The sequence below is a fragment of the Hyperoodon ampullatus genome, assembly GCF_949752795.1.
Source record: "Hyperoodon ampullatus genome assembly, chromosome: 11".
Taxonomy (NCBI): Eukaryota; Metazoa; Chordata; class Mammalia; order Artiodactyla; family Ziphiidae; genus Hyperoodon; species Hyperoodon ampullatus.
Window position 1 is genome coordinate 18,879,205 of NC_136924.1, and position 24,965 is coordinate 18,904,169.

A 24,965-nucleotide genomic window follows, 5' to 3' on the forward strand; every position below is an offset into this window, starting at 1 on the left:
CCACCCCCTGTCACAGGGGCGCCTTGGTCCCTTGAGCCTCCGGCTCGCCACCGTCTCCCGCGCTCCTCCCCTGGGCCTCCCTCCCGCCGCTCCACACCTGTCAGCCGCCCTCGCAGCCTCCCAGTGGCCCGAGCTCCGGGGCCTCAGCTGCAACCCTTCAGCGCCCTGGGTCCCAGTTCCCTGAGCCTTGCGTATCCCCCCCGCTGCTCTTGTAAACAAAACCCGAACGTTGGAACGGCCCCGCAGGCGGACAGGCGCAGGAGCCAGCTCGGTGCACTGTTAGCGCGCCCCGGGAGCCCCGGGCGAGCCAAGGGGCGATGGTGGCGGCCGCGGCGGCAGCGGCAGGCGGCTCAGCTTTGTTATGAATAGATGAAAGAGGCCACCTACACAGTAACCCAAATTACGAGACCTCCCTCCTCCCTATCTCACCGAATCAAGAAGGGAGGGAGATGGGCGTGGAGGGAGGGAGGGAGGGCGGGCGGCCAGGAGGCGGAGGGCGGAGGAGGAAGAGGATGAGGAAGGGGGCTAGTTGCATCCCACTTTCACAATGGGAAAGTGAAACGCACAAGCGCACGGAACCTCTCCAGCCCTCCCCGCTTTCCTCGCTCCCCTCCGCCCGTCCCCTCCCTTCCCCTCCGCGCCTCCCCTCGAGCGCCAGCGCTGCACAGAGAGGAACTCTCCGGAGAAGGAGGGCGAGGAGGAAGCGGCACCGGAGCGCGCAGGGCTTGTCGCCGCCGCCGCCGCTGCACAGGCTGCCGGAACGAGCCCGCCGCGCGCCGCCCTCCCCGCTCTCCTTCCCGGGCGAGCCGCTGGGATGGGGCGGCCGCAGGAGCCCGAGCGCGCGCAGGAGCCGCCGCCGCCCGCGTCTCAGTCGCCGCGCGCCTGAGCCGCCGTCGCCGCCGCGCGCCCTGACCGGGGGCGGCCCCCCCAACCCCATGGAGGTCTCCCGGAGGAAGGCACCGCCGCGCCCCCAGCGCCCCACCGCGCCTCTGCCCCTGCTTGCCTATCTGCTGGCGCTCGCGGCGCCCGGCCGGGGCGCGGACGAGCCCGTGTGGCGGTCGGAGCAAGCCATAGGAGCCATCGCGGTGAGCCGGGAGGACGGCGTGTTCGTGGCGAGCGGCAGCTGCCTGGACCAGCTGGACTACAGCCTGGAGCACAGGCTCTCGCGCCTGTACCGGGACCAAGCGGGCAACTGCACGGAGCCCGTCTCGCTGACGCCCCCCGCGCGGCCCCGGCCGGGGAGCAGCTTCAGCAAGCTGCTGCTGCCCTACCGCGAGGGGGCGGCCGGCCTCGGGGGGCTGCTGCTCACCGGCTGGACCTTCGACCGGGGCGCCTGCGAGGTGCGACCCCTGGGCAATCTGAGCCGCAGCTCCCTGCGCAACGGCACCGAGGTGGTGTCGTGTCACCCGCAGGGCTCGACGGCCGGCGTGGTGTACCTCGCGGGCGACACGAACAGCTGGTACCTGGCGGTGGCCGCCACCTACGTGCTGCCCGAGCCCGAGACGGCAAGCCGCTGCAACCCCGCGGCGTCCGACCGTGAAACGGCCATCGCGCTCAAGGACACGGAGGGGCGCAGCCTGGCCACGAAGGAGACGGGACGCCTCAAGCTGCGCGAGGGCGGGGGTAGCCTGCACTTCGTGGACGCCTTTCTCTGGAACGGCAGCGTCTACTTCCCCTACTACCCCTACAACTACACGAGCGGCGCCGCCACCGGCTGGCCCAGCATGGCGCGCATCGCGAAGAGCTCCGAGGTCCTGTTCCAGGGCCAGGCAGCCCTCGACTGCGGCCACGGCCACTCCGACGGCCGCCGCCTGCTGCTCTCCTCCAGCCTGGTGGAGGCCCTGGACGTTTGGGCGGGCGTGTTCAGCGCGGCCACCGGAGGGGACCAGGAGAGGCGCTCCCCCGCCACCACGGCACTCTGCCTCTTCAGGATGAGGGAGATACAGGCGCGCACCAAGACCTGCAGCTGGGACTTCGAGGCTGAGAACCACTGCGTAAGTCCTAACCCCGTGACGCTGCGGGGAGCGCTCCTGCTGAGGAGCCGCCGGCGAGGCAGAGCCGGAGGGAGAGGGTTGACCTTTACCAGGTCCCGGATTTACACAGCCCGGCGGCGGCCGTTCTCTTACGGTCTCCGAGACCTCGGGCTACTGTAAAGCACGGCCAGAGGTCCCTGAGGGAGTGTAAGAAGGGAGGTGGCGAGATAGGAGTTAGGCTCAAAACTCTGATGGCTGCATCCCATTGCCATCCTTCTCCGTCCAAACATGGGCGCTTGTTTGGGTCTGAGCCTCGCCGCGCCGCTCCCCCGCCCTTCCCTAATCTCTTTGCCAGGTGTGTGGTTTTAGCGGGCGTGTGGCTTTGAGCCTTGTCCTTAGCGGCGTTACCAAACAAAGTGCCCTAGGCAGAGAAGCCCTAGAACCTAAAGGACTTGCCACACCCCAGTCTTTGTGCCCCCCATCTTCCCCCCACCAACCCCGTAACACGTGTGATGTGGTCTGAGGAGTTGGTAGCCTGCTGGACATGGGTCAGCGCTAGCCTGGAACAGAAGCTCAGGCTTGCGGGAACAGAACCCTCAGCGTGACCCCGTGCAAGGGGGCGGGGCTGTGGCTCTGCTGAGCGTGAGCTGTGGTCTCCAGCTGGGGGGAGAGGCTGAGCAGGCTGGAGGTGGCTTTGTGGGTAAAAAGCCTCGCCCTAGAGGGGAGAGCAAGAGAAAGTGTTAGGGTACTTCAGGCAGTTTCTGGGCTCCAGATTGCCTGACTAGATCGCGCGGCTCAGAGGCACCACCCTCCCAGGCAAACGGCAGAGGTTTCCCCTGGGTTCCCAGGGCAGCCACAGCTTGACTCTTGAGATTGGCATTTCTTTGACTGGAAAATAAAGCGGCGGTTCAAGAGGATTCAGTTGATGGGGATTATGGAGCCATTGTGCACTTCTCTGTGGCCGTCTTCCTTCCAAGGCTGCTGGCACGTCAAGTCCACATATGGCTCCTGAGAGGGGAGCCTGCTGAGCGCCTCCTTTATAACTGGACGGAAATCAGAGAGCAGAAATGAACGGCTACAGGTGTTGCCATTGTTTTGATATAAAATGTGTCAGAGAGGAAGGCGAGAAGTCTCCACTTGGAAAAACGTGTTGTGTTGGTACATTTGTTGTGTAAGCATAGAGGGGACGTTGGCTCTAAGGTATATTAATAAGTGTGTGGAAAGACACTCCCATCCCCACCCACGCAGAGCACATCTTACCAAATATTAGCCCTATTATCCAGAAAGAAAAAACGGGTCTCTTGCAAGGCCCCTTAGAATGGTCATTGGCTTCCTCCTCCTTGCCCACTACTTGTGTACTGGGGCACACACATAATGCCTTCATTTAGTTACTGCTATAATTATTTTAAAGCATAAATAACACATAATGCTCCCTAAATGACTTCGTCTTGCTATACAAGTATAATTTAACATTTCATATCTGTCTTTGTGAGAGCCTTATTATGTAACAGTTCAAGTTTGGCAAAAATCACCTTCGACTTCTCCGTTGAAAGACTTGAAAGTAACCCCTACATATTACTTGGTGTCGAGCTTTAGGCATACTTGATCTCCGGGGTTAATGACAAGACAGCTCGGAGGCCCGCAGCAGGTGATAACAGTGGAAGTCCAAGCTTTGCCATCTGACAGCTGTGTAGATGTGTGGAGCCAAAACATTTCTCTTGACTGCCTTTCTCTACCCACTGGGGCCTGGAGGACTTAGTTCCCTTCCAGACCCAGCAGGCACCCTGAATGCACTCAGAATCCACATTTTGGCTTGATCAGGTGTTCCTACTTGCGCTGGGATGAGGGGAGGGGAAAGTCAGAGAGCTGTTGATCCATCTTCATGGGGAGCTTCTGGGAGGTAGCTGCCCCTTGGGAATCAAGCAAGGGCTAAACACTTGCTGCCAAAAATCTGGAATTGGAAAAATAAATAATTAAGATAGGTCCCTCCCCAGCATGTCTTGCTGCTTTATTTATTGAGAGCTCCCAGTGTGCTCAGAGCTGGGGATTCTGAAAGACGGGGTCCCTACCCCCTGAGCTTGTCATCCAAGTTAAATAATATTCTCCGGTTCAAACAATAGCTTGTCACAGCTGCACAGGTAGGAGCTTGGAGTTTTGCATTTTTTCTTTAAGTAAACTCCTTGCTGCTCTTATGAATTAAAAAGCTTTAGTGGAATTGAATTTCAAGAGAGGTTTTGAATGAAAAAAAAAGGCGGTCGTTTTGATGAAAACGCTGACAATTTTCTAATCTATTAAATAGGCAGATAAGATACTTCCACAAATATTTGTGCTCTGTGCTGGGTGCCACTGATTCTGCCATTCAGAGGACAATAGCAGGCGGCAGCCCCATTTAATGGGGTTATGGGATCAGTGTGCCCCTGGTTGTCACTCAGAACAATGATGTCATTGGGTTGCATTTGTTCTGTGTTTTATTTTCAGGTTTTCAATGTGTTTTGGAAAAGTCATGCTGAATTACAGGTGCCTAAGATAGATGAAACTTGAAACACTCTAGAGGGAGCCTCAGTAGATTCTAACAGTGATTCCTCCAGAGCAGACAGTCATTTTAACAGTAATCCACAGGCAGCAAGGCACAAGGGGCTAGATTTGCTTGCCTTCTCCTGCTCCCCCTGGGTGACTCGCTCTTATTTTCCATCTTCAGTCAACCATGGGTAGGAAAGTGACAGGAGTGACTTGGTTGTGTTTTCTCATTTCTTGGTTCTCTCCTTATCTCTTGTTGGCTGATTTGCTGGGCTTCAGCTTCTCCCGCTAAAGATTAATTTACAAGATGCCTGTGCAATGAGCGTGTCCTCAGCCGTTCACACGTTGGGCCGTGACTTTTCCTGTCTTGCCTCCAACTTTGAATCCCCTTTCACAACTATCTCAGGAGAGCTTCAGCCTGTGGAATGTGCCCAGGCAGCCAAATTCTGTAGACACTCTCTAATAATCCTAATAAATATTTGTACGGCACTTCCTCATATATTACTTCTTTTGAGGCCCTCGTCAAGTCTGAGGTTGATTCTCTGAGGAGCATTCTCATTTACCTGATGAGGAAGCTCAAGATCACTTAAGCAACTTGCTCAAGATAGCAAAGCAAGCATCAGAGCCTCCAGCTTAAACCCAGGTCTCGCAATATCTACTTCTGTATTCTTTCCACCACTTTGGTGCTTCAGACTTTCCCTTCAAAGTCCCCTAATTAGAGGCAGTAACCTACCTCCCCTAGGATATGGGGTTGAGGCTGGAGGGTGCCCCTTGAAGTGTGTTTTAAAACTTAAGGTGATTGTTTTTCATTCTATTCCATAACATATCTATGTGCTTGGGTTAACATAAAAACTGAATGTTTCAAATGATGTACAAGTTAACTTCCTCTTGTTTCTGAACTTCTGTTATCCTTGGCATATGGTAGAAAAGTGTGTGTACCTGAGTTTTGAAGTCTGATTGTTCCAGATTGTTTGGCTGCCATAGTTGGGTCCTGGGGTTGCTTGTGGTTTAAACATGGTGGCCACCCCCTCTATAGTTACTGAGGGTGGCATGTTTCCTACTGTGTCGGCCAACAGGACTGACTCTTCTAGTTCATTCTACCACTTGTGGAGAGAGACACCCGCTTCCTCCACACTCACATAATTCCAAAGCCTGACATAATTTAACTGTCATGCAGACAACCACAAAACACTCACGTGCTCTCCAACAGACAGTAACCCAAGACACTTCTAGCTACTGCATGCAGAAGTGATGTCCCGGGGCCACTCGGCAATGACCCTTATTGACCTCAAAATCCACAGTCTTCCTGCAATGTTTATTTCTTCTTTAGTTTCTGTTATGATCCTGTCTAGCCACTTTGCAGTCTACGGACTAGATGGTGAATTTTACCCCCATACACACATCTGATATGCAAGGGAGATTTAAAAAGCCCAACAACCACTTAGAAAGAGGGAAAAGCAATCATAGCTACTACTGCTGGATGACTGTTATGGCCAGGCTTTGTGCTAAGCACTTCACATGCCTTATTTTTGATTGATTCTCATAATCGCCCTATGGGGCAAGGATTGTAGTTATCATTATGATTTTACGATGAGGAATTGAGGCCTGGAGAGCTTTGGTTGGTTTCCACAACTAGTAAATGGTAGAGGATTGAGGACCTGGGCCTGTAACACACAGCCATGGACAGTCCAGCATCGCAGACATTGGGTTCTGGTTTCAATCCTGTCCTACATGGAGCAGGCTAGGCCCTTGCAACTACTCTGGGAATCAGCTGTTTGCTGGGCATAAGACGATAGAACAGAGAATCCTTGAGTGCGAACGGGGTTTCTGGGTCTGCACGTTTGAGCACTTGAAATTCAGACTTTGGGAGGGTTGTAGTTCCTCAGTTGTCAATTTCTAGATCGTGCCGGCACGTTTTGTATTCAGGCTTATAAACGACCTCAGAGCGACTTACAGGATCTTAAAGGACGGCTCCCAGTTTTTGTTCTCAGACAAAAGAACTAGCTCATAAACTAAATCCAGAAATCTCAACCTGTTTAAGTCTGGGTTACAGGCGCGCTTGTCTTTATTAGCAGCCACAATTAAAATACAAGCCCCAGAAGGTCAGGAACCTTGTAACATTTTGTTCTCTGTTGAACCCAGAGTACCTAGCAGAGCACCTTAAGAAATACTTGTTGAATTAATAAATGGGGGATCATGTTGGGGATGCTTTCTGTTGTTGGCAGCCACACTTTCCTGAACCTGGCCACCTCATACTCCCTTAACCATTGTCTTTTTCTTGGTGTCCGATGTGTTGGGAGCTCTTTCTTCCCTAGTCCGAGCCTAACTGGCATCCTCCACTCCCCTGAAATCCCCATTCATTGGACTCAACAGGCTTGTGGGTCTTGCCAATCTGGGAGTTAACTTTGACCATAGAAACCCAGCATGGTTGGCACTTCTTTGGTATAATTTAATAATGTGCATGATCGTGCCTTTCAGTGGGCAAGAGGAGAGGGCTCTGTGCTGTAGAGCACAAAGCCCCTCAAGAACTTGTAGGGTTCTCAAGTGTAGTCTCTGGACCAGCAGCATTCAGCATCACCTGGGAACTTACTAGAAATGCAAACTCTTGGGCCCCAATTAGAAACTCAGAGTAGGGTGTGGGACTGGCAATTTGTGGTTTAACAAGCTCTCCAGGTGATTCTAATATACATTCAGCTTTTAGAACCACAGCTGTAAGGTATTGCAATTTCCCTTGTAGTCCAGCTGAGGCACCTGGGATAAGAATTTGTTCCACTGTTTTCATTGCAGCTTTACTTAGGGTCATCTAAAGTAACCAGCTAATTCCACTACCCTTAGATTCCTTATCCTCTTCTAATTGCCCAAAGGAAATACCTAGAAAAACTTCTGAAGTCTTAACTGTTTTTGACTTTCGAGTCCGAGTCTCAAGAATCTATAGGTCATAGTTAAATTAGCTCGTTCACCCTTTCGGACAACAGTCTATTTGCATTTCATTCCAGGATGTGGGTGCGGGGGAAGATGTCTAGAGCCTTCTACTCTGCTGTACACCACACCAAAATTCTCTTCAAGGGTCTGGTCTTTACAACATCAATCCTGTTACCAGTTTCAATCCTAATTAGGCACGGTTGGTTGCATGAAACAAAGCAAGCTCAAACAAGGGGATGGGGCATTTAGTGGATAGAAACAGTACTGAGAAACAGAGCAGTACTGTGCAGTGGTTGCCTGCACAGACTCTGGAGCCAGGTCGACTGGGACCACAGCTGCCACTTCCCAGTTGTGTGACCTTGGGCAAATTATTTAACTTTTCTGTGCTTGTTTCTTCATCTAGAAGTAGGGATCCTATTTGTTTCATAGGATTTTTGTCTGGATTCATGAGTTAATATGTATGAACGCTACCTGACCTATAGTAAATGCTGTGTATGTATTTACTATCATTACTATCGTGATTATTTAGGAGTGCTAGGATGGGGCTTTCTGATACAGAGTGGGAAGGGGGTCTGGACTCCCGGCAGCGGAAAGGGGCGTGACAGCAGGAAGTGTGACGCATGCTCATTCTAAGGTTTCATTGTCCACATGACTTAGCGTGGCTGCTTCCCTCAGTCCTGCTACGAAGTGACGACCTCGGCTTCCTCAGACATCTACCCCTCACCCCCTCCACCTGAATGCGCCTCAGCCTGACCTGATCCCACTCTGCCTTTCAGTAGCATTTAACCTCTGCATTGGCTACCAACTGGCCACAGCTTTCTGTATTTAGTTCAAATTACCAGGAAAGAGAGAGAATGGGGTCCAACCCATCCTTTCACTCCAGATGATGAGCCCTCATTCAGGGTAGGGATTCATTGCCCTTGGGGCAGGTACTGACCCCAGGTCCAGTCAGAAGAAGGAAGACCATGCAGTGGTCCCCGGTAGGTGTGTGGGTGGGTTGCCTTGGAATGGAAAGGTGGAAGAGCCACACCGCGATCACCATGTTGACTACAGCAGCATGGAATCATCTCTACCTCCCTTCAGGCTTCTCCATGACCTACCTCTGTCTTCCTTGAATATGTGGTGGCACATAGCTGATGATCACTGAGGCCTGCTCAGAGAAACACCGAAGTCCGCTGGGGGACAATTTGTAGGCATCCTGGGTCTAACTTGTTTGTGGGAGCAGGGGCATGGTAGCGGTAAGATTTTATTTTTTTATCAATTGCGCTCATCGTTTTTCTTAGCATTTTCATCAAGATAGAAAATTAATACTAATTTATATACTATCACAAAACCAAATAGAATTGTGACTTAAGTTTTACTGTTTCTGTAGTTGATGGGTTTGACTGTCTAATCAGTAGTTACACGTAGTGTCTCCTCAGAGGAATTACGAGGGGGATTTGACCCCAGCAATCCCCACCCCACCTCTCTGGCCAATGTTCTTATTGAAGAAGTCGGCAAACTTTTTCTGTACAGGTCAGATCATCAATATCGTAGGCTTTGCAGGCCACATACAGTTTCTGTTGCAATTGCTCAACTCTGCCATTGAAGTGTGAAAGCAACCATAGACAGCATATAAATGAACAAGCATGGGGATGTTCCAGTAAAACTTTATGGACACAGAAATCTGAATTTCATGTATAATTTTCACTTGTCATAAAATATTATTCTTTTGATTTTTTTCAACCATCTAAAAATGTAACAACTCTTAGCTTGGCAGGGGGTCATTCAGGAAAACAGGCAGCAGGCTAGATTTGGTCCACAGCTGGTAGTTTACCGACACCTGCCGTAACAGAAGGGGTGAGAATAAAACATTCACATTGCCCTAAGACATCGTGAGAGATTTAGCAAAAAGGTGGTGCGGAAGCCCCAAGAAGGAGTGTCACACTCAGCGTGGGAGGACCTGGGAGTCTTCAGAGAGGTGATGCTGGAGCTGTGTCTTAAAGCCAAGTAGAAGAGGCAGGAGAGGGAGTTCCAGAGACAGGGCACAGCTTGTGCACAAGCGGGAAGTTGAATAAGCTTGTGAACCGCAGGTAGCTCACCCTGGCTGGGGAGTGTCCAGAAATGAGTATGCAGGGCCAGATGGCAAAGGGCTTAATAAGACTGGCCAAGATGGCTGGATTTTATCCTGATGGTCAGTTGTTCTCAGACTTGCTAAACCTGGGCTTTAAATCTTAAACCAGAGGCTCAGTATGAGAAAAAGGCTAATAAATCATCATTGACCTGATGTTCTGGGTGAGGCCATTGCCAAGTGCCGGGGCTCAGGGTGAAGCAGGGGTGGGGAGGTTCCCAGAATCCTGCAACTCGCCCTCCCCCATCCCCTGCCTGTCCCTGTGGCATCTCAACGGAACTTCTGGGACTCTGCTGAGCAGGGTGTGAAAGCCACGGTCCATGGCTGATGGAGGGCAACGGCAGGGCTCTAGGCAGACATGATCTGATCGTGCTCTAGAGGGATCACTCAGAAGAATGGATGAGGCAAGATGAGAGGCAAAACCGCTGATTAGAAGGACCAACAAATACTTCTTGAGTTCCTACTGTGTGCCAAGCACTGTGAGGAAATATTTCTACCAGTGATCAACAAGAGTAGACAATAAATATGCAGCAAATAAAGAGGTTATTTTTATATTAAAATGATAGCTAGCACTCCTAGAGCACTCACTTTGCACCAAGTATTGTCCTAAGTCAGCACTTTACCAATATTAACTCGTTTAATCCTCACCACAGCTTTACGAGATGGGTAATGTCGTTACTTCCATTTTACAGATGAGAAAATTAAGGCCCAGGCTGAGATGGGGGCCCTGAGAGAAATAACAGGACGTAAGAGAGCCGTATTAGTTGAGGTGCTGGGGAAAGTTCTCTTTAAGGAGGTTGAGTTGCCACCAGGAAGATGAGAAAGGATAGCTGTACATGTCCCCAAGGGGAACTGGGGAGCAGTGCAAGGCCTCGAAAGGGGAAATGACTTGGTCATTCTGAAGAAGCAAAGGCTAGCGTGGTCGAGTTAGGGAGGTGGAGCGGGGAGAGTGTTGGGGGAAGAGGTTGTGTGGGGGAAGAGGTTGTGTGGGGGAAGAGGTTGTGTGGGGGAAGAGGTTGTGTGGGGGAAGAGGTTGGGGTAGGAAGCGGCACTGGATCCTGTAGTCCTGGTGGGCAGTGGGAAGGAGCTTATATTTTTTTCTGAAAGCTTAGAAGAGCCTTTGAAGGGAAAGGACACCACTGGATTTGAATTCCTAAAGAAATGGCTGCCCTTTGGGGCATGAATGAGAGATCGGCCCCAGCAGAGGCAGGAGGCTCTCGAGGTAGTCCAGGTGAGAAATAACGTTGCCTTGGTCTAGAGCGGTGGCCGCCACGAACGTGGAGAGAAAGAGATGGACTGCGTGGGCTGCAGTAATCCAAGTGAGCGTGTTGGAGACCTGAACTGAGGTGGTGGCAGTGCAGGTGGAGAGGAGGGATTAAATGAAATAGCTTTTTAAGATGTAGAATTGAGAGGTGTTGGTGACCAATTAGTTTAATTTTCGTCGAGTTTTAGATATCTTTGGGACCCCCAGAAAGGGCCATTAAGCAAGCAGTTGGCCAGGAAGTGAGGAATTGGGGATCCACTCTGTCAGCCTCTGTGGAGTGCCAGCTGTGTGCCAGGCTCTGTGTTGGGCTCAACACGGTGCCATTGGGGCTGTAAGTGCCTTGAGGGGAGTGGCCAGGGGTGTCTCATCAGTGTTTCCCAGGCATCCAGAATGCCGTCTGCTGCACGGTGGGCCCTCAATAAGTATTTGTTGAACTGGAAGGAAGGTGCTGTCCATCTAGTGGAGAAGATGTGGTTACAGCTCGGTGAGATAAGAGCTTCCAAGAGGAGCCCAAGCCCCTGGAGCTGTGTTTATAGGAGGAATAAAAGCCAGGTAGCCTAAAGAGAGGCGAGTTTCCCTGTGACTCCCTCACCATTGAGGCTGGATTCCTGGTCTTTCCCTCCTGCCCCTTCAGCCTGGTCTTGGAAGAGTCCACTTGAGAAGCATATTCTCTAACACATCAACTGTTCCTAATTATTCTGCACTGACGTCCTTCTGAGGTTCCTTTGCCATCAGCGAGCAATCTTAGAAATTGGATTCCACGTGCTGGTCTTTGCTTCTCTGAGGCATCAGGAGGGCTAGGTGGCCCAGAGCAGCTGGTAGTTTTAGGTGTCACCCAGTCTCAGTCTCCTGGGCTTAGCAACATCTCTGTGCCCCTCCCTCCCATGGAGCCCTTGTGCTGTGGACCTCTGGGGACCTGTGCTGTGGACCCTCCTCAGAGCAGTGGTTTTAAACACATAAAATAAAAAGAGAGAGTTGCAAAGTGAACCAATTATATTGATCTACAGATATATCAAAATGGTTTTTCCAATTTGAAATAGAGAAATGTATCTTAGCACATTAAATAGCAAGACCTAGCAGCGGTAACTACCATCATTTCAAAGTAGCGATAAGCACAAATGATATTTTGAGATACCTGCAACAACTGTAAAATGATATGAAAATATCTGATTTCTTTTGATGACAAAGTCACAGGTTCAGTTAATATAACTGTGGTCTGCATTCATAATTAAATGAAATGCTGAATTTCAGTCAGAGTTCGCTAAAATAGAGATTTTTTTTCTCATCCGGTTTCATGGATTCCTGGAATTCTTTGCAGGAACTGTGGATGTCAGTGCGGTCCCCACTCCAAGCACTCATTCCGTTACTGTGTGTGTCAGAAAACCAATGACAAGATGCTGCATTTTGTTTCAAAACTCATTTGATTGGCTTAGGTTGACAATAGGCAGTTCAGTCCCACCTGGATTTTTACAGGTCAGGCACTTGGCCAAGAGCCAAGTGTTCCATGAATGGACTGGATGGAGCAGGTGGATGGGTGGAGAAGCCTCAGAAAGGTTAAGTGACTGCTTAGAGACAGCTCGTAAGTAATAGAGCTTGAATTTGAACCCACATTTTTTTTTTACCCTAAATCTCTTGTTCTTTCTACTCTTCCATGCTACCACTATGTTATTCAATATTTCTATTTTAAAGAGTTAGCCAAATGCAACAGTTCACAAGTTATGCTGCTCTAATCATGGGAGAAGAACAGTGCTATTATTCTTCACTTTGGTTAGAGGATACGAAAATACCTAAAGTGGTCTGTTTACTTAGAGCCTCATTTTAAGTACACTGAGTCTGTAGACTGTCTATAGATGGAGATGGCAAAAGACCTAGGAACTGTTTTTTTGCAAACTGTCAGTGAACTATGGGTGTGAAATTTAGAGAAGGCCAAGCTACATGGCAGCAGATGTGGGGTAGTTTAGTATTGTTCCCCAAGGCAGAACCAAGGCCCAGTGCTTGCTTGTAATGAACTTTTGTAGAACTTTGTAATGATTAGACCTACTTAGCAATGTACCAGGGTTGCCTGGTGAGATATTGACTGAAAGCATTCAAATATTGATCCATGTATTCATTCATTCATTCAATAAATGTTTATTGACAACTAACAACATGCCAGATGCTGAGGTATATGCTGCAGAGTGTAGAGTAAGGTAAACTATTGTAGAGCTTAGAGTCTACTGGGAGACAGACATTAAATAAAAAAATTTAGGGCTTCCCTGGTGGCGCAGTGTTTGGGAGTCTGCCTGCCGATGCAGGGGACAAGGGTTCGTGCCCCGGTCTGGGAGGATCCCACATGCCGCGGAGTGGCTGGGCCCGTGAGCCATGGCTGCTGAGCCTGTGTGTCCGGAGCCTGCGCTCCACAACGGGAGAGGCCACAACAGTGAGAGGCCCGCAAACCGCTAAAAAAAAAAAAAAAAAAAAAAAAATTTAAAGCAATGTAATTATAATTATGTTCAAGGAAACAAATGGAATGTTATGATTCAGAATAACTACTGGCCTAGGGATAGGATGATCTATAGTCATGTGTCCATGAGGAGGTGACATTGAACTTGAAACCTGAAAGATTTTTTAAAAAAACCAGCCTACAAGGTGTGAAGAGAGGGGAGGTAGCAGAAATAGCATATGCAAAGGCCCTGAGGCAGAAAGATGGGAACAAGTTAAAGAGTCTGAAAGAAAGACACTGTGGGAACTGTAGCAGAGTGAAGGAGAAAAGTGACAAGGGATGAGATTGAAGAAGTAGGCAGGGACCAGATCAGGTAGGACCTGGGGAAGCATTCGGGTTTAATTCTAAGTGTGATAGAAAGCCGTTGAAGAATTTTAGTCAAAGAAGTAACGTGGCCTACTTTATACATTAAAGAATCACTCTGGGGCTTCCCTGGTGGCGCAGTGGTTGGGAGTCCGCCTGCCGATGCAGGGGACGCGGGTTCGTGCCCTGGTCCGGGAGGATCCCACATGCCGCGGAGCGACTGGGCCCGTGAGCCATGGCCGCTGAGCCTGCGCGTCCGGAGCCTGTGCTCCGCAATGGGAGAGACCACAGAGGTGAGAGGCCCGCGTACTGCAAAAAGAAAAAAAAATCACTCTGGCTACTGGATGGAGCATAGATTGTAGGTTGAAAGAGAGAAACCAGGAGGCTCTTGCTGTAGATCAGGAGTGAGATGATGGGGGCTTGGACTGGGTGGAAACCATGGAGATGGAGCAGATAGATGTAAGATTGCTGGGAAATTCAGCTGAGATTTTTCAGGTATTGGGTGTGGGGAGTGATGGAAAGAGAGGTGCTGAGGGTGGATGTTGGTACCATTCACCATGATGGGGAAGATAGGGAGGGAGAGAGTTGGAGGGAAGAAATGTCTAGATAATCGTTTTCCAGCAACTCTGAAATCTTGGGAGCGATTCCACAGGTTCTCAAAGATGATGCCATTTATTTAGAGGGTATTTAGCAGTGCGAGAGAGGGAGCTTTTGCAGAAGTCAAAATGATGGTGGGGGGGCACTACTGGTATTCTTGGGCAGGTGTCAGGGATGCTGAAAGTCCTGCATCATGGAGGACAGCCCCCATAGTGAAGAAATATCCCATCTAGAATGCCAGTAGCTTCCTCATGGAAAAACATGGTTGAACTGTGTCTCTTCCAACTCTAAGAATCTAGGAAAATGCATTCTTTTTACACTATCAGCAATGCATATATTTTTGTGAATTGTTCGAGTCAGGTTGTCTTTGTGTAGGTAATTGACTGAAAGTAGCCACATGGAAGGGATGGAGATTTAGATGGGGGATGGAGTGTAAAGCAGGAAAAAGGAAGGATAAATCTTGGAGAGTGGGACTTTGGCAGTAGGAAGGCCTGGGAGGTCGGAGGACACTGGGGCCTTGGAGGGAGGGAAGCAGGTGGAAGAGCCCGTGGGAGGATGCGAAATACAAACCTCACCACTGTGCATGTTTCCCGTGGCTCAGTTGCACACCCCCCATGCTTGCCTGGTATAGAGGCTGCCCAAGTATGTCCCTAAACTTCCCTTCTTTATTCATCCTGCACACTTTGAACTTTTCCTTTGGATCATTTGAGTCCCCAAGGTTAATTCTTCCTTCAGATGATCAGAGAGGTGCCATAAAGTTAGAACCCGATCAGTGCGGTATACTCTAGAAGAAGAAAGAAAAGCGACAGGTGCCTTAACGGCCAATAAAACCACTATCTAACTTGGGTGAATAGCTGTTCTTTCCATTCTCTAGCTTGATAAAGATAGTTTTCCAATTATTTCCACACACGTGATTTCATTTGGGCCTCACACCAATGCTAATAGGGCGTGTGTGTTATTGGGTCCATTTTACAGATTTGGTTATTGATGTTCAGGGACTTGCCCAAATCAAGCAGCCTGTCAGGGACGCAGCAGGGCCAGATCTTAGGCGTAGGACTCCTGCTGAGGTTTCCTGACTGCAAGTAGGCCCCTGGGTAAGTAATGATGAAGAAACTGCTTCCCATAAGTGTATGCCAAAGAGGAGCGGACTACGAAATTAACTGCCCGAGAGGCTTTTTATCAACGTGTGAGAAGTGCCAGTTGGTATTTGCCCCGGCCCCATAAAGAAAAACCAAAATAAGGGAGTCCTTTCATCACCTTGGGGGATCAAAGACTTGACTTTTGCTGTCTCCCCAACACTTGAGGGGCCACTTTTGTGCCCATTTCCTCCAGCTGTCCCCATAATAGCTGCAGCGTGGCTGTGAGCCCTCTATGTGATCCTTGCTGAGTCAGGCCATCTTCCACGTGGTAGGGGCAGGGCCACGTGGTACTCAAATCCAGAGTGTGCCATTCACACCCTAGGATTCATGGCTGGTGCCCCCTGGAATTGGGCAGTGCACACTGGGGGGTGTTTATGGTCCATGAAAGATCGTATGAAGGAGCTACAAGGAGGTCAAGCTGTTTCCCTCGTGATGTGCCGTTTCCCTCGTGATGTGCCCAGTTTCCCTCGTGATGTGCCCAGTATTCCCTGAATACTCCCTCTCTCTCCCTCTCTCTCCCTTTCTCTCCCTCTCTCTCTCTCTCTCTCACACACACACACACACCCAGCACTCACCCCTTCCCAGTAGCCTTGGTTCGGCTTTGGTGTGTCAAGCCCAAGGCTCTCTCTTTTTTAGCCCAAACATCATTTGAGACAAGGTAGCTTTTCCCTCAAACTGAAAAAAGTTTCCCTCTGAGAGCGGGCTCAAGTGTAGGCGGGACGTGTGGTTAGACATGGCAGGCAGGAGACACAGAGTGACAACTCTGAGGGAACCAAGAAAGCCCAAAGGGGAGACAAGGTTTAGAGCTAAATCAAGATTGGATTTTGTCGCGCAATGCAGAACTGGCAAAAGCATCATTACAAGGCATTAACCTTGTTACACACAGAAGAACAAGCAGAGGCCGGAATTCAGAAATAAATTACACGTAATAAACTAGACAGAATAGGCTGAGAGCAACATTAGTGGTTATGCCCTAAAGGGAGAGAAGGGCAAGACAGAAAATAGGCCAAAAAAAAAGAGTGAAAATAATCTCTGGACACAGGGGGCCGACTGCACTATTTTCTCCCTTTTTTCTGCTTGGCTCCCCAGGTATTAATTTCACTTTTGTGAGCAGGTTTCTCTGGAGGCTGTCTTTCTTTTGTTTGCATTTGCTGAAATGAGCAAAGAAAGCCATTCAGAGGGTTCCTTTTTCCATTCACAGGGACCTGTCCATTTCTGTGTGTTTCCAGCACAAAAGAATCCATTTCCATTCAGCCAGAGCAGCCCTTCAGTTTACTTGAGGTCCAAGCCCGGTCTTTCCTATTTTCTTCCAGGCTCGCTGTTGTAATTGGCTACACAATCCTGACTGTGGCCAGGATCCTCCAGGGTGAGAGGAACAAGCGCTTGGCCAGTTCCTGGTCCTTTGTAGCTGAGGAAAAGCTAGAGTCTAGTGCCATGTCCCCAGCCACGACTCTCATTTCTTACACAGGGACTTGCTTTGCGTTGCAAGCAATAAGCAGCGGCTTAAATCATAACATCATTGTTAGTAAAAAGTTTAAAGCTTGGAAGTCTGAGCTCAGTGGTGTCCTCAAGAACCGAGGGTCTCTTGTCCTTCCCTTGCACCAATCTGTTGGTTTTCATCCTCCATCTTGAATGTCATGGAAGCAAAATGGCTGTCACCACTCTGCACGGGTAGCCTCACATCACAGATTCCGAAGAGAGGAAGTGAGGGAAGAGGGGCAAATGAGTTCTCCTCAAGAGCCTCCTCTTATCAAGGAGGAAGCTTATTCCCAGAAGCTCCTCCAGTGGATTTCTTGCATCTCACAGACCCAAACTGGGCCACATGGCCACCCCTAGCTCTAAGGAGTAGGAAAGCAAGTACCAGGCAACGGGGAATGGGATTACTGTGTGGCTTAGACTAGTCATGGTTTCCCAGGCTTGGGTTTATTGCTACCTGAACAAAATAAGGGTTTTGTGGCAAAGGAGGAGGTGGGCATAACTGCCACAGGTGTGGCAGCCATCGTTTGTGTTTTTAAATAAGGTAATGATAGCAAACATGGATTGTGTGTTACTATGTGCCAGACGCTGTTCTTCTAAGCTTTACCTAGGCTTGTGTCTTGACTCATTCAGTCCTCATGATGAGTCTATGACATAAATGCTGTTATCGTCACTTCCATTGTATAGAGGAGGAAACTGAGTCACAGAGAAGCTAAGTAATGTGCATAAAATTACTTAGTTAGAAAGTGACAGAGCCAGGATCGAAAGCCTGGAGGTCCGGCTCCCTAACCTATACTATCCTTATTTCGTCGGAGTATTATAAAATATTCCAAGCAGCACACAGTAAGTGCAAGTTACTACTAATAATAGCAGCTAGCATGTATCAACATGTTATTATTACTACCATCATTATTACCTCTTCCTCATAACTACTCTACCGATCAGACACTATTGGCCTTATTCACAGCTGAGAAAGCCAATCCCAACAGGGTTCGATAAATTGCCCACATCACCCAGGGGATGAGAACCAAGCTTGAATGCAAACCTAACTTCTCTGACCCCTAGTCCCAGGTGGTTTGTCCTATGCCACCAGCTCTCAAATTCGGAAACATTGATTTAATGGCCCTACTACTAACCCATGCTATTGATCCAGGACTTAATTTGGAAAACTGTAATTATTGAGAAACAGTCAGAAGCCAGGGAAGGATGCTAGAGAGGATGGAACAGTAATTTAGAAGCAATTTTCTCTTTGTTCATTTTCGGCTTTTGAGCCACTTCTGGGATTTTTTGGAGTCAGTCTTTCACAAACAGAATATCTCATCCCACCTCAGGCAAGGCTAACTGTGATGTCACGGTTCTTGGCTAATCTAAATAGCTACAGTTGGACATATATACAGTACCAAACGTAAGGTAGATAGATAGTGGGAAGCAGCCGCAGAGCACAGGGAGATCAGCTCGGTGCTTTGTGACCGCCTGGAGGGGTGGGATGGGGAGGGTGGGAGGGAGGGAGATGCATGAGGGAAGGGATGTGGGAACAGATGTATATGTATGACTGATTCACTTTGTTATAAAGCAGAAACTAATAAAAAATAAAAAATAAAAAATAAAATAAATAGCTACAGTTATTAAGCACCTACTATATACCAGACGTGGGAGGACACTATCCCATCTGGTCCTTGTGGATGGATAATCAACAGTCCACAGTCATTACTCTGTCTGTGTCGTGGGATGAGGGAAAACGGAGTCCTCCAGCCAAAGATAGTGGTGTTAGAACATTCCAGATGCCCAGGCAGAGATGACGTCCAATTCTCTGAGTTAAGCACTTCTGAGATGCTCAAATATTTAATAAAAAGAAGAGATGTAGTCAGCCGATTTTAAGTTTGAACAAGTCTGGTTTTATTTTAAAGCAAGATGTGTGGTGTGGGTTTATTTTTTTTTTTTACATCTAAAGGTCACCGACTTTTCTTTTTTTCTGCTCATGGTCACGAGGCATCCTTACCTAAACAGTGATCTATTGTTCTGATTCTTAGACCCACAGAGATTTTTTTTCTCAGCTTCATTTTAACAGGACAGTTCCTCATCTTCCCCGACTGTAATGAAAAGTATATTTTTAACAGGAAAAAAAAAATCTCCAATGGGCTTTCTAAAAATCTTCTTAAACTGAGTTCACTATGGAATATTGTATGCAGATAAGCCACGTTCTCTTAGGTTATGACATCTTTTCCTTGAGCAGAGATCAGGACATTGGCGAAATCCTTGCCAGCATGTCTTTTCCTCCCAGTGTAACTTCAACAAAGAAATATAGACGGCACTTTAAAGGCTTCAGAAATCAATTTAGTCCATGAATCCATTTAGTGTAGATGTTAATGAAACTTGGTGGGTTTAAAAATAATGAATATTTAATAAGACATAAATTGAAAGACATAAACACTGTCGGCAGTAATATAATGAAGTTAATAAGTCTTAGCCTCCCCCTGCCTACCTCCCCCCTCTCCAAACGGGGCAATTTTAGGAGTTGTGATGCTTACAGAAGTTTGCTGGCTCTCCTATTGGTTGAAGCGTAGATGTGCCTTTGCAAACCTTAGTACAGTTGGGAACCAAACTCTGGCAGATAAAGTATGCTATCGCACTGTGTTCAGTAGCTGCAGAAGGCAACGACACTTTCTAGCTCCATATCTTCCAGAGATTTGTGTAACAAACTCGGTTTCCTGTCGTTGAAAGCAGGAAGCAGCATGAAGCACTTCATGCCTTTAAACAAGGAAGAAAAAGACATTTTGGTCGACACACTGTCTGCTCTGGATTTAAAGAGGGGCTTTATTTAATGATCAGGAGTGAGCATGTGATTCCATGTGCTCAGAACCTCAGACCATTTAAATGCCTTCAGGTTGAGAGTTAGGCTTTCCATTTCTTCTTCAAGAACATCAGCACCGGGTCCAGCCCTTGTGCTTGGTTCCTCTTTAGCCCTGTGGCTCTGTCTTACCCACCTTCCATGACTCTGTCTTTCCCTCTTTACCCTCTGAATGACTTACCCTGTCTTTGGGCTAACACACTGCACTCTTCTTGTAAATCCAGAGTCCCTCCTCTCTGCCATCACACCCAATAGGATGGTCCGTCTCACATCTCTGGAAGTGGCTTGTTTAACCTCACAGAAGCCAAACCCTTGTTAAAATAAATTTTAGCATGATCCTGCAAACAACCATGTATAAGACTGTCTCCCTCCCAATTCAGCGGTGGGCTCTTTTTTGGCAATAAAGTGGAACTCAGTTTCATATATCAGCTGGGGGAGCGTTAAATGGATGGCTAGCTCACTGCTGGCAATCAGTACCTGTTAATACACAGTAAACAAATGGCTTTCCATGGGTTGGGCAAGCGTGGTGATTCTGCCGATAAAGGGGATAAAAGGTTGTTCCTGGGGATCTTGTCTAAGAAAATGTATTTGGGGCTCCAGTAGGATCCTTCCCAGGTGGGCATCAGTGACATTTTATCATCATGAGAATTATCACTGTTAAAAATTATCTTTTTTTTTTATTTGTGCGTTTGTGTTGCATGTTCAGAATGACAAGGATCAACCTGAAAGAGTCCAACCAATCGCATCATCCACCTTGATCCATTCCGACCTGACATCCGTTTATGGCACCGTGGTAATGAACAGGACTGTTTTATTCTTGGGGACTGGAAATGGCCAGTTACTTAAGGTTAGTTTTCTGTGCCTTCTTCCATGTCGATTTTAGTATTGATCCATTTTGTGCTTTTGTATTTTGTATTTTGTATTGCTTCTGGGTTATACACAAGACCATACCAACTGCTTTGTGAACTGCTCAGAGACACCTCCCCTCACCGAAATGGCCTGAAAGAAATGTCTGGAAATCTATTTGTAATAACCTCCTACTCATGTATGGAAGTGACAGACCCCTTGCTTCCTGGGAACTTGCCAAGACGGTTCCCTTCCTTACTCACAGGCTGCCTGGGTGAGGCACATGGGGACCTGGTCCCTACCGCATCCCAGCTCACCCTCCTAAGACTTTTAACTTTTCAGTTCTATCTCCTTTATAATGGAAATGTACAAAGCACCTGATTTCTCACAACTTCAAAGAGGTAAAAGATTATAGGGCTAAAAAAGAAGAAAAAAACCAGATGTTCCTTCTCCCCAGCCCACCTGCCGCCCGCAGAGGGGGTGGTTCGTTTTCTAACCTTCCTACCCACACCCCCCACAGAGAGGTTAGAAATCCGAAACCCTTTGAGGCTCCCCTTGCCTTTTATCTCTGAGAACTGTTTATTTGCGCTGCGTGGCTACACCACTGGTGGAGTTGAGATTTTTATTCACTGGGGCGGGGGGAGGTGCAGGGGGAAGGAGAAGAAAATAAACTCAGAGATACCACATGACTTGTTTGAAATTATAGAGCAGTTATCAATTTCTTCAGCAAGGGTTTAATGAGCACCTTCTGCGACCTCCACCAGCATTCGTGGTTCAGAATTGCACTGTTTCTTTCACCCTAGGGCGATTCTCCTTTGCCTCTCTCTAGCCAGTCAATTTACTGTCAGCTCGGATTCTAAGCTGAATATTAACAGATTTGTTTTCTCAACTGATCTCCCACTGATAACTAGCTGTGTGACTTGAGGTAAATCTCTTAACCTCTCTGAGCCTCCCATTTCCTCATCTGTAAAATGAGATTGTACTAGATGACCTAAGAAACCCCTTTCTCTTCTGGTGGTCTCTAATTAGCCAAACCTGCTTGCTTTCTCCAAATGTGCCTTGCGTGCGGCTCCCACACCTTTGCTCACCCTGTACCCCTTTCCTGGATTGCTCTCTTTTTTTCTCTGCTTTACTGAATCCTGCTTATCTATGTTTTGGCTCAACTCAAACTCCGCCTCCTCTCTGAGGACTCCGAAGCCTGGAGTGATCACGTTTCTCCCTCATCTCCTGAAATACTCATTGTCTGTATCATTCTTTTGGCTCATTACAAATGTCTTGCTTTGATGCCTAACCTTTGCACTTGTGTTTGTCTTGCCTTCCCAGCTTGATTTTAAGCTTCTTGAGAAGGGGGCCGGGAATTCCCACAGCCGGATACAGTGCTGAGTGCCTGGTAGATAGTTGATTTAATCTGTTTTCTTTGGAGGAAACCCAGTAACATATTGGAGGGGGTTTGTTTGTATACACATGCTTTTAAAATATACATTGATCATCTTTCCTTTTGTGTTAGCTTTATCTCCTGGGGAAAGGTAAATACCCGCCAGTGCTTGTATACAAGTTGCTCAGCGCCCGTGAGGCAATGTCTGGAGCTACACCAAGCTGGTCAGGCTAATTGGACCCGTTCGCCTGGCGGAAGAAGTTTCCATCAGTCCTTACTGGGTCTCCTTGCCAATTATCTCTTCAGATTTGGGATATTTTTGACGAGTGTTGTGACAAGAACACTGTTTCCCCAAAGCAGAGCCAACCAAACTGTTAGATGGTAAATTGGAGGTGAAGGAACACTGGCTATAAATAGTTTCCCATGGGAAGGCCTGGTTTCCCTTGTCCTGTGTGTTCACCCCAGTGGTTCGTGTGCAGCTGGCTGGTGTTTAGTGATGCTGTGCTACCAAGGGGTGGAACTGAGCCGCAGCTTCAGGCTGCTGAGGAAGAGACGGCTGACCCCAGTCTCACTTTCCTCGGCATCTGTTCGGGCTACACCTTCAAAAGCCACATCTGTGGCTGTGTTCTTAGGGTTCCAGTCACAAGGGCAGGGTGGTTTTCTGTTTGTTTGTTTTGTGACTGCTAACATTTATACAGTGCTCTCCCTGTTGTAATTCAGTCCCCTCCCCCACTCAGTGAGGTAGACACACTCTTCTTACTTCACAGATAAGGGAACTGGGGCACAGAGAAGCTGCACGATTTGTCCAAGGTCACCCATGGCAGAGCAGGGATTTGAACCGGGAAGCACTTCAGAGACCACACTGTTACGTCTCAGGCTACGCTGACTTGGTAGCTTCTGCCCCAGGCACGGGCAGCCACCCTGTGAGGGTTCTCTGTGGGGAGTGGGAATCGTGTTGCTAGGGAGTCACATGGCAGTGGGAGTGGAACGGGTTCAGGGTTCTTAGAAGCTCAGGGAAGAATCCCAGCTTGAGAAGAAGGCAGACCGTCTGGCTGAGGGAATACCTCACTGTCATAACTTCTTGGGAGTCAGACCCCACCCCCAGCTTCCCTCAGGAGGAGGCTGGGAGGGGAGAGTGTGAGCTGACTGGGCCCCGTCAGGCTCCCGAGGACAGCCCAGCCGTTCCCAAGACGCCCCTATGTATCCTGCGTACAGATGCTTGGGTGCAGCCCCCGAAATCACCCAGAGTCCTGAAGCACCGGGATTGTGTAGACAATTTGGAAGGCACAGAGAATCTCCAGATCCCTGTATTCAAAAACTTCAAGCTTGTCCCTTGCCAGACTTGTCACCAGAACTGTTAGAAAAGACGAACACTGATAGACACAAGCTTGGCTTCTGCAGCCACAGAGTGGAGGTACTAATGAGCAGAGAAAAACAAAAGCCAACCCAAGGCAGCCTGCAGGAGCAGGGGAAGAGGGGGCTTGGATCACCCACAGCCTCACTCTTCAGTTTCCCTGGTGATCAAGAGTTGACGGCCTTTCGACAGACGCCAGGCACTGTACTATATGCCTGGTTGGAGGAGAGTCAGGAAATAGCATTTGGGGGCCAATTGCTCTTTTTGACCAACACACACACAGACCCTCTGATTTCCTACATCTCTGAAAACCTCACAGAGTTTTCGTAGAGTTTGGCGCAATTTTAAATATCATATTACTGAAATGATTTTTTTCTTATTGTAAAAGTAATACATGCTCTTGGAGAAGTTGCAAAGCAGCGGGGTATGAAAGCAAAGAAAAAATACCCCTAGTTTTCTTATGTAGAGGCAGCTGCTGTCAGCATTTTAGATTCTTTTTTTTTTTACATAGTTGAGGTCAGACTCTATTCAGTTTTGCATCCTTTTTTCTTCAGTTAATGAGGGAAAATGCTTATATTAAAATGGTATGGCAAACTGTAAGTCTTTTAAAATAGCTGTATCATATTCTATTATATGGAAACATTATTTTGAGCTTAAGCCGAGATATTGAATCACTTTTAAAGTGTCTTTAAAGACATGCACTCTTCCGAGTCATCTGGCACTACCTCTGAAGGTAAGATTTTATTGATGATAAGCAGAAAAATTAAAGATTTCACAATCTGCTAATACCTTTACTGCCCTCTTTCTCCTACCTTTATTTCTAAATCCCTTTGTAAAGTTTTAGAAAAACTGAAGGAATTTGGAACTGAAAGCGTCCTTTGCGAATATCTAATCTGCCCCCTTATTATCGACTTGCCATCCTAGTGGTTGTGAGACAGATTATGTCCAGTCACTTTTTCCTCTGGATATTTCCTCATTTTACTTCCTTTCTGAGCATGATTGCATGCTATAATTTTTCAGCTGTCAGCATTTTCACTGAGATCAGCTGAAAAAGTAGAGCCACACTGAACGCAGTTTTTGGGAATTCATATCCCACGTGTTGCGTGGCCAGGATGCTGCAATGTGTACTCATTCTTATAAACACGTGCTCTTTCTCCAGATTGTGGTACAGACTATGGTGTAGTTTGGATTCCTTTGAGCTGACTCTGTTGCACGTAGAAAATTGTCCTTATTTCAAGGGCAGAATTGAATATTTTGAACTTTTCCAGGTGGTAAAATAAGTAATAAAGTAATATGCATGAAATTTGAGATTTGTAACTTCACCCATGCCCATTAACCTTTCCTGTAAGCAAAGAAGAAAAGAAGGCAGTAGGCGAGGAATAATAACAGCTAACATTTCTGAGCTCTTACTATGTGCCGGGCATTAGAACCAGTGTCTGCATGGGTTTACTAGTTCAATACTAATTAGCGTTCCCACTTTATAAATGAAAAAACCTGAGGCTCTGAGAGGTTAGATAACTTGCTCAAGGTGATTTGAATGGAAGCAACCAGTCTCCCAAACAAACTGCACTGATAATTCAGATGTGTTCTGTAGAGCTTGGGAGAGTTTGTGGAACTGGTTTTTATTTTGTATTTTCTAATATTGGAATATCTGGGTTAACATCAAGATGCAAGTATCTGAGATTTCATGAGAAGGTTCTATGGCTTCTGTGGTTTTAGTTTATTCCTATTTAGGGACAGCTTGCTGACAACCCAGCTG

The 24,965-nt window shown here is 47.9% G+C and overlaps 1 protein-coding gene across 1 annotated transcript in view; it reads left to right on the plus strand.

The window, feature by feature from the left end:
* Positions 1-512: 512 nt before the first annotated feature.
* PLXNC1 (plexin C1) overlaps positions 513-24,965 on the plus strand; it is a gene marked incomplete at both ends in the record, with an annotated part of 144,770 nt that continues 120,317 nt past the window's right edge. Inside the window, 2 exons of the mRNA XM_079715967.1 lie at positions 513-1,994; positions 20,338-20,478. Of these exons, the coding sequence (XP_079572093.1) occupies positions 513-1,994; positions 20,338-20,478 (1,623 nt within the window). The remainder of the gene's footprint in view (positions 1,995-20,337; positions 20,479-24,965) is intronic.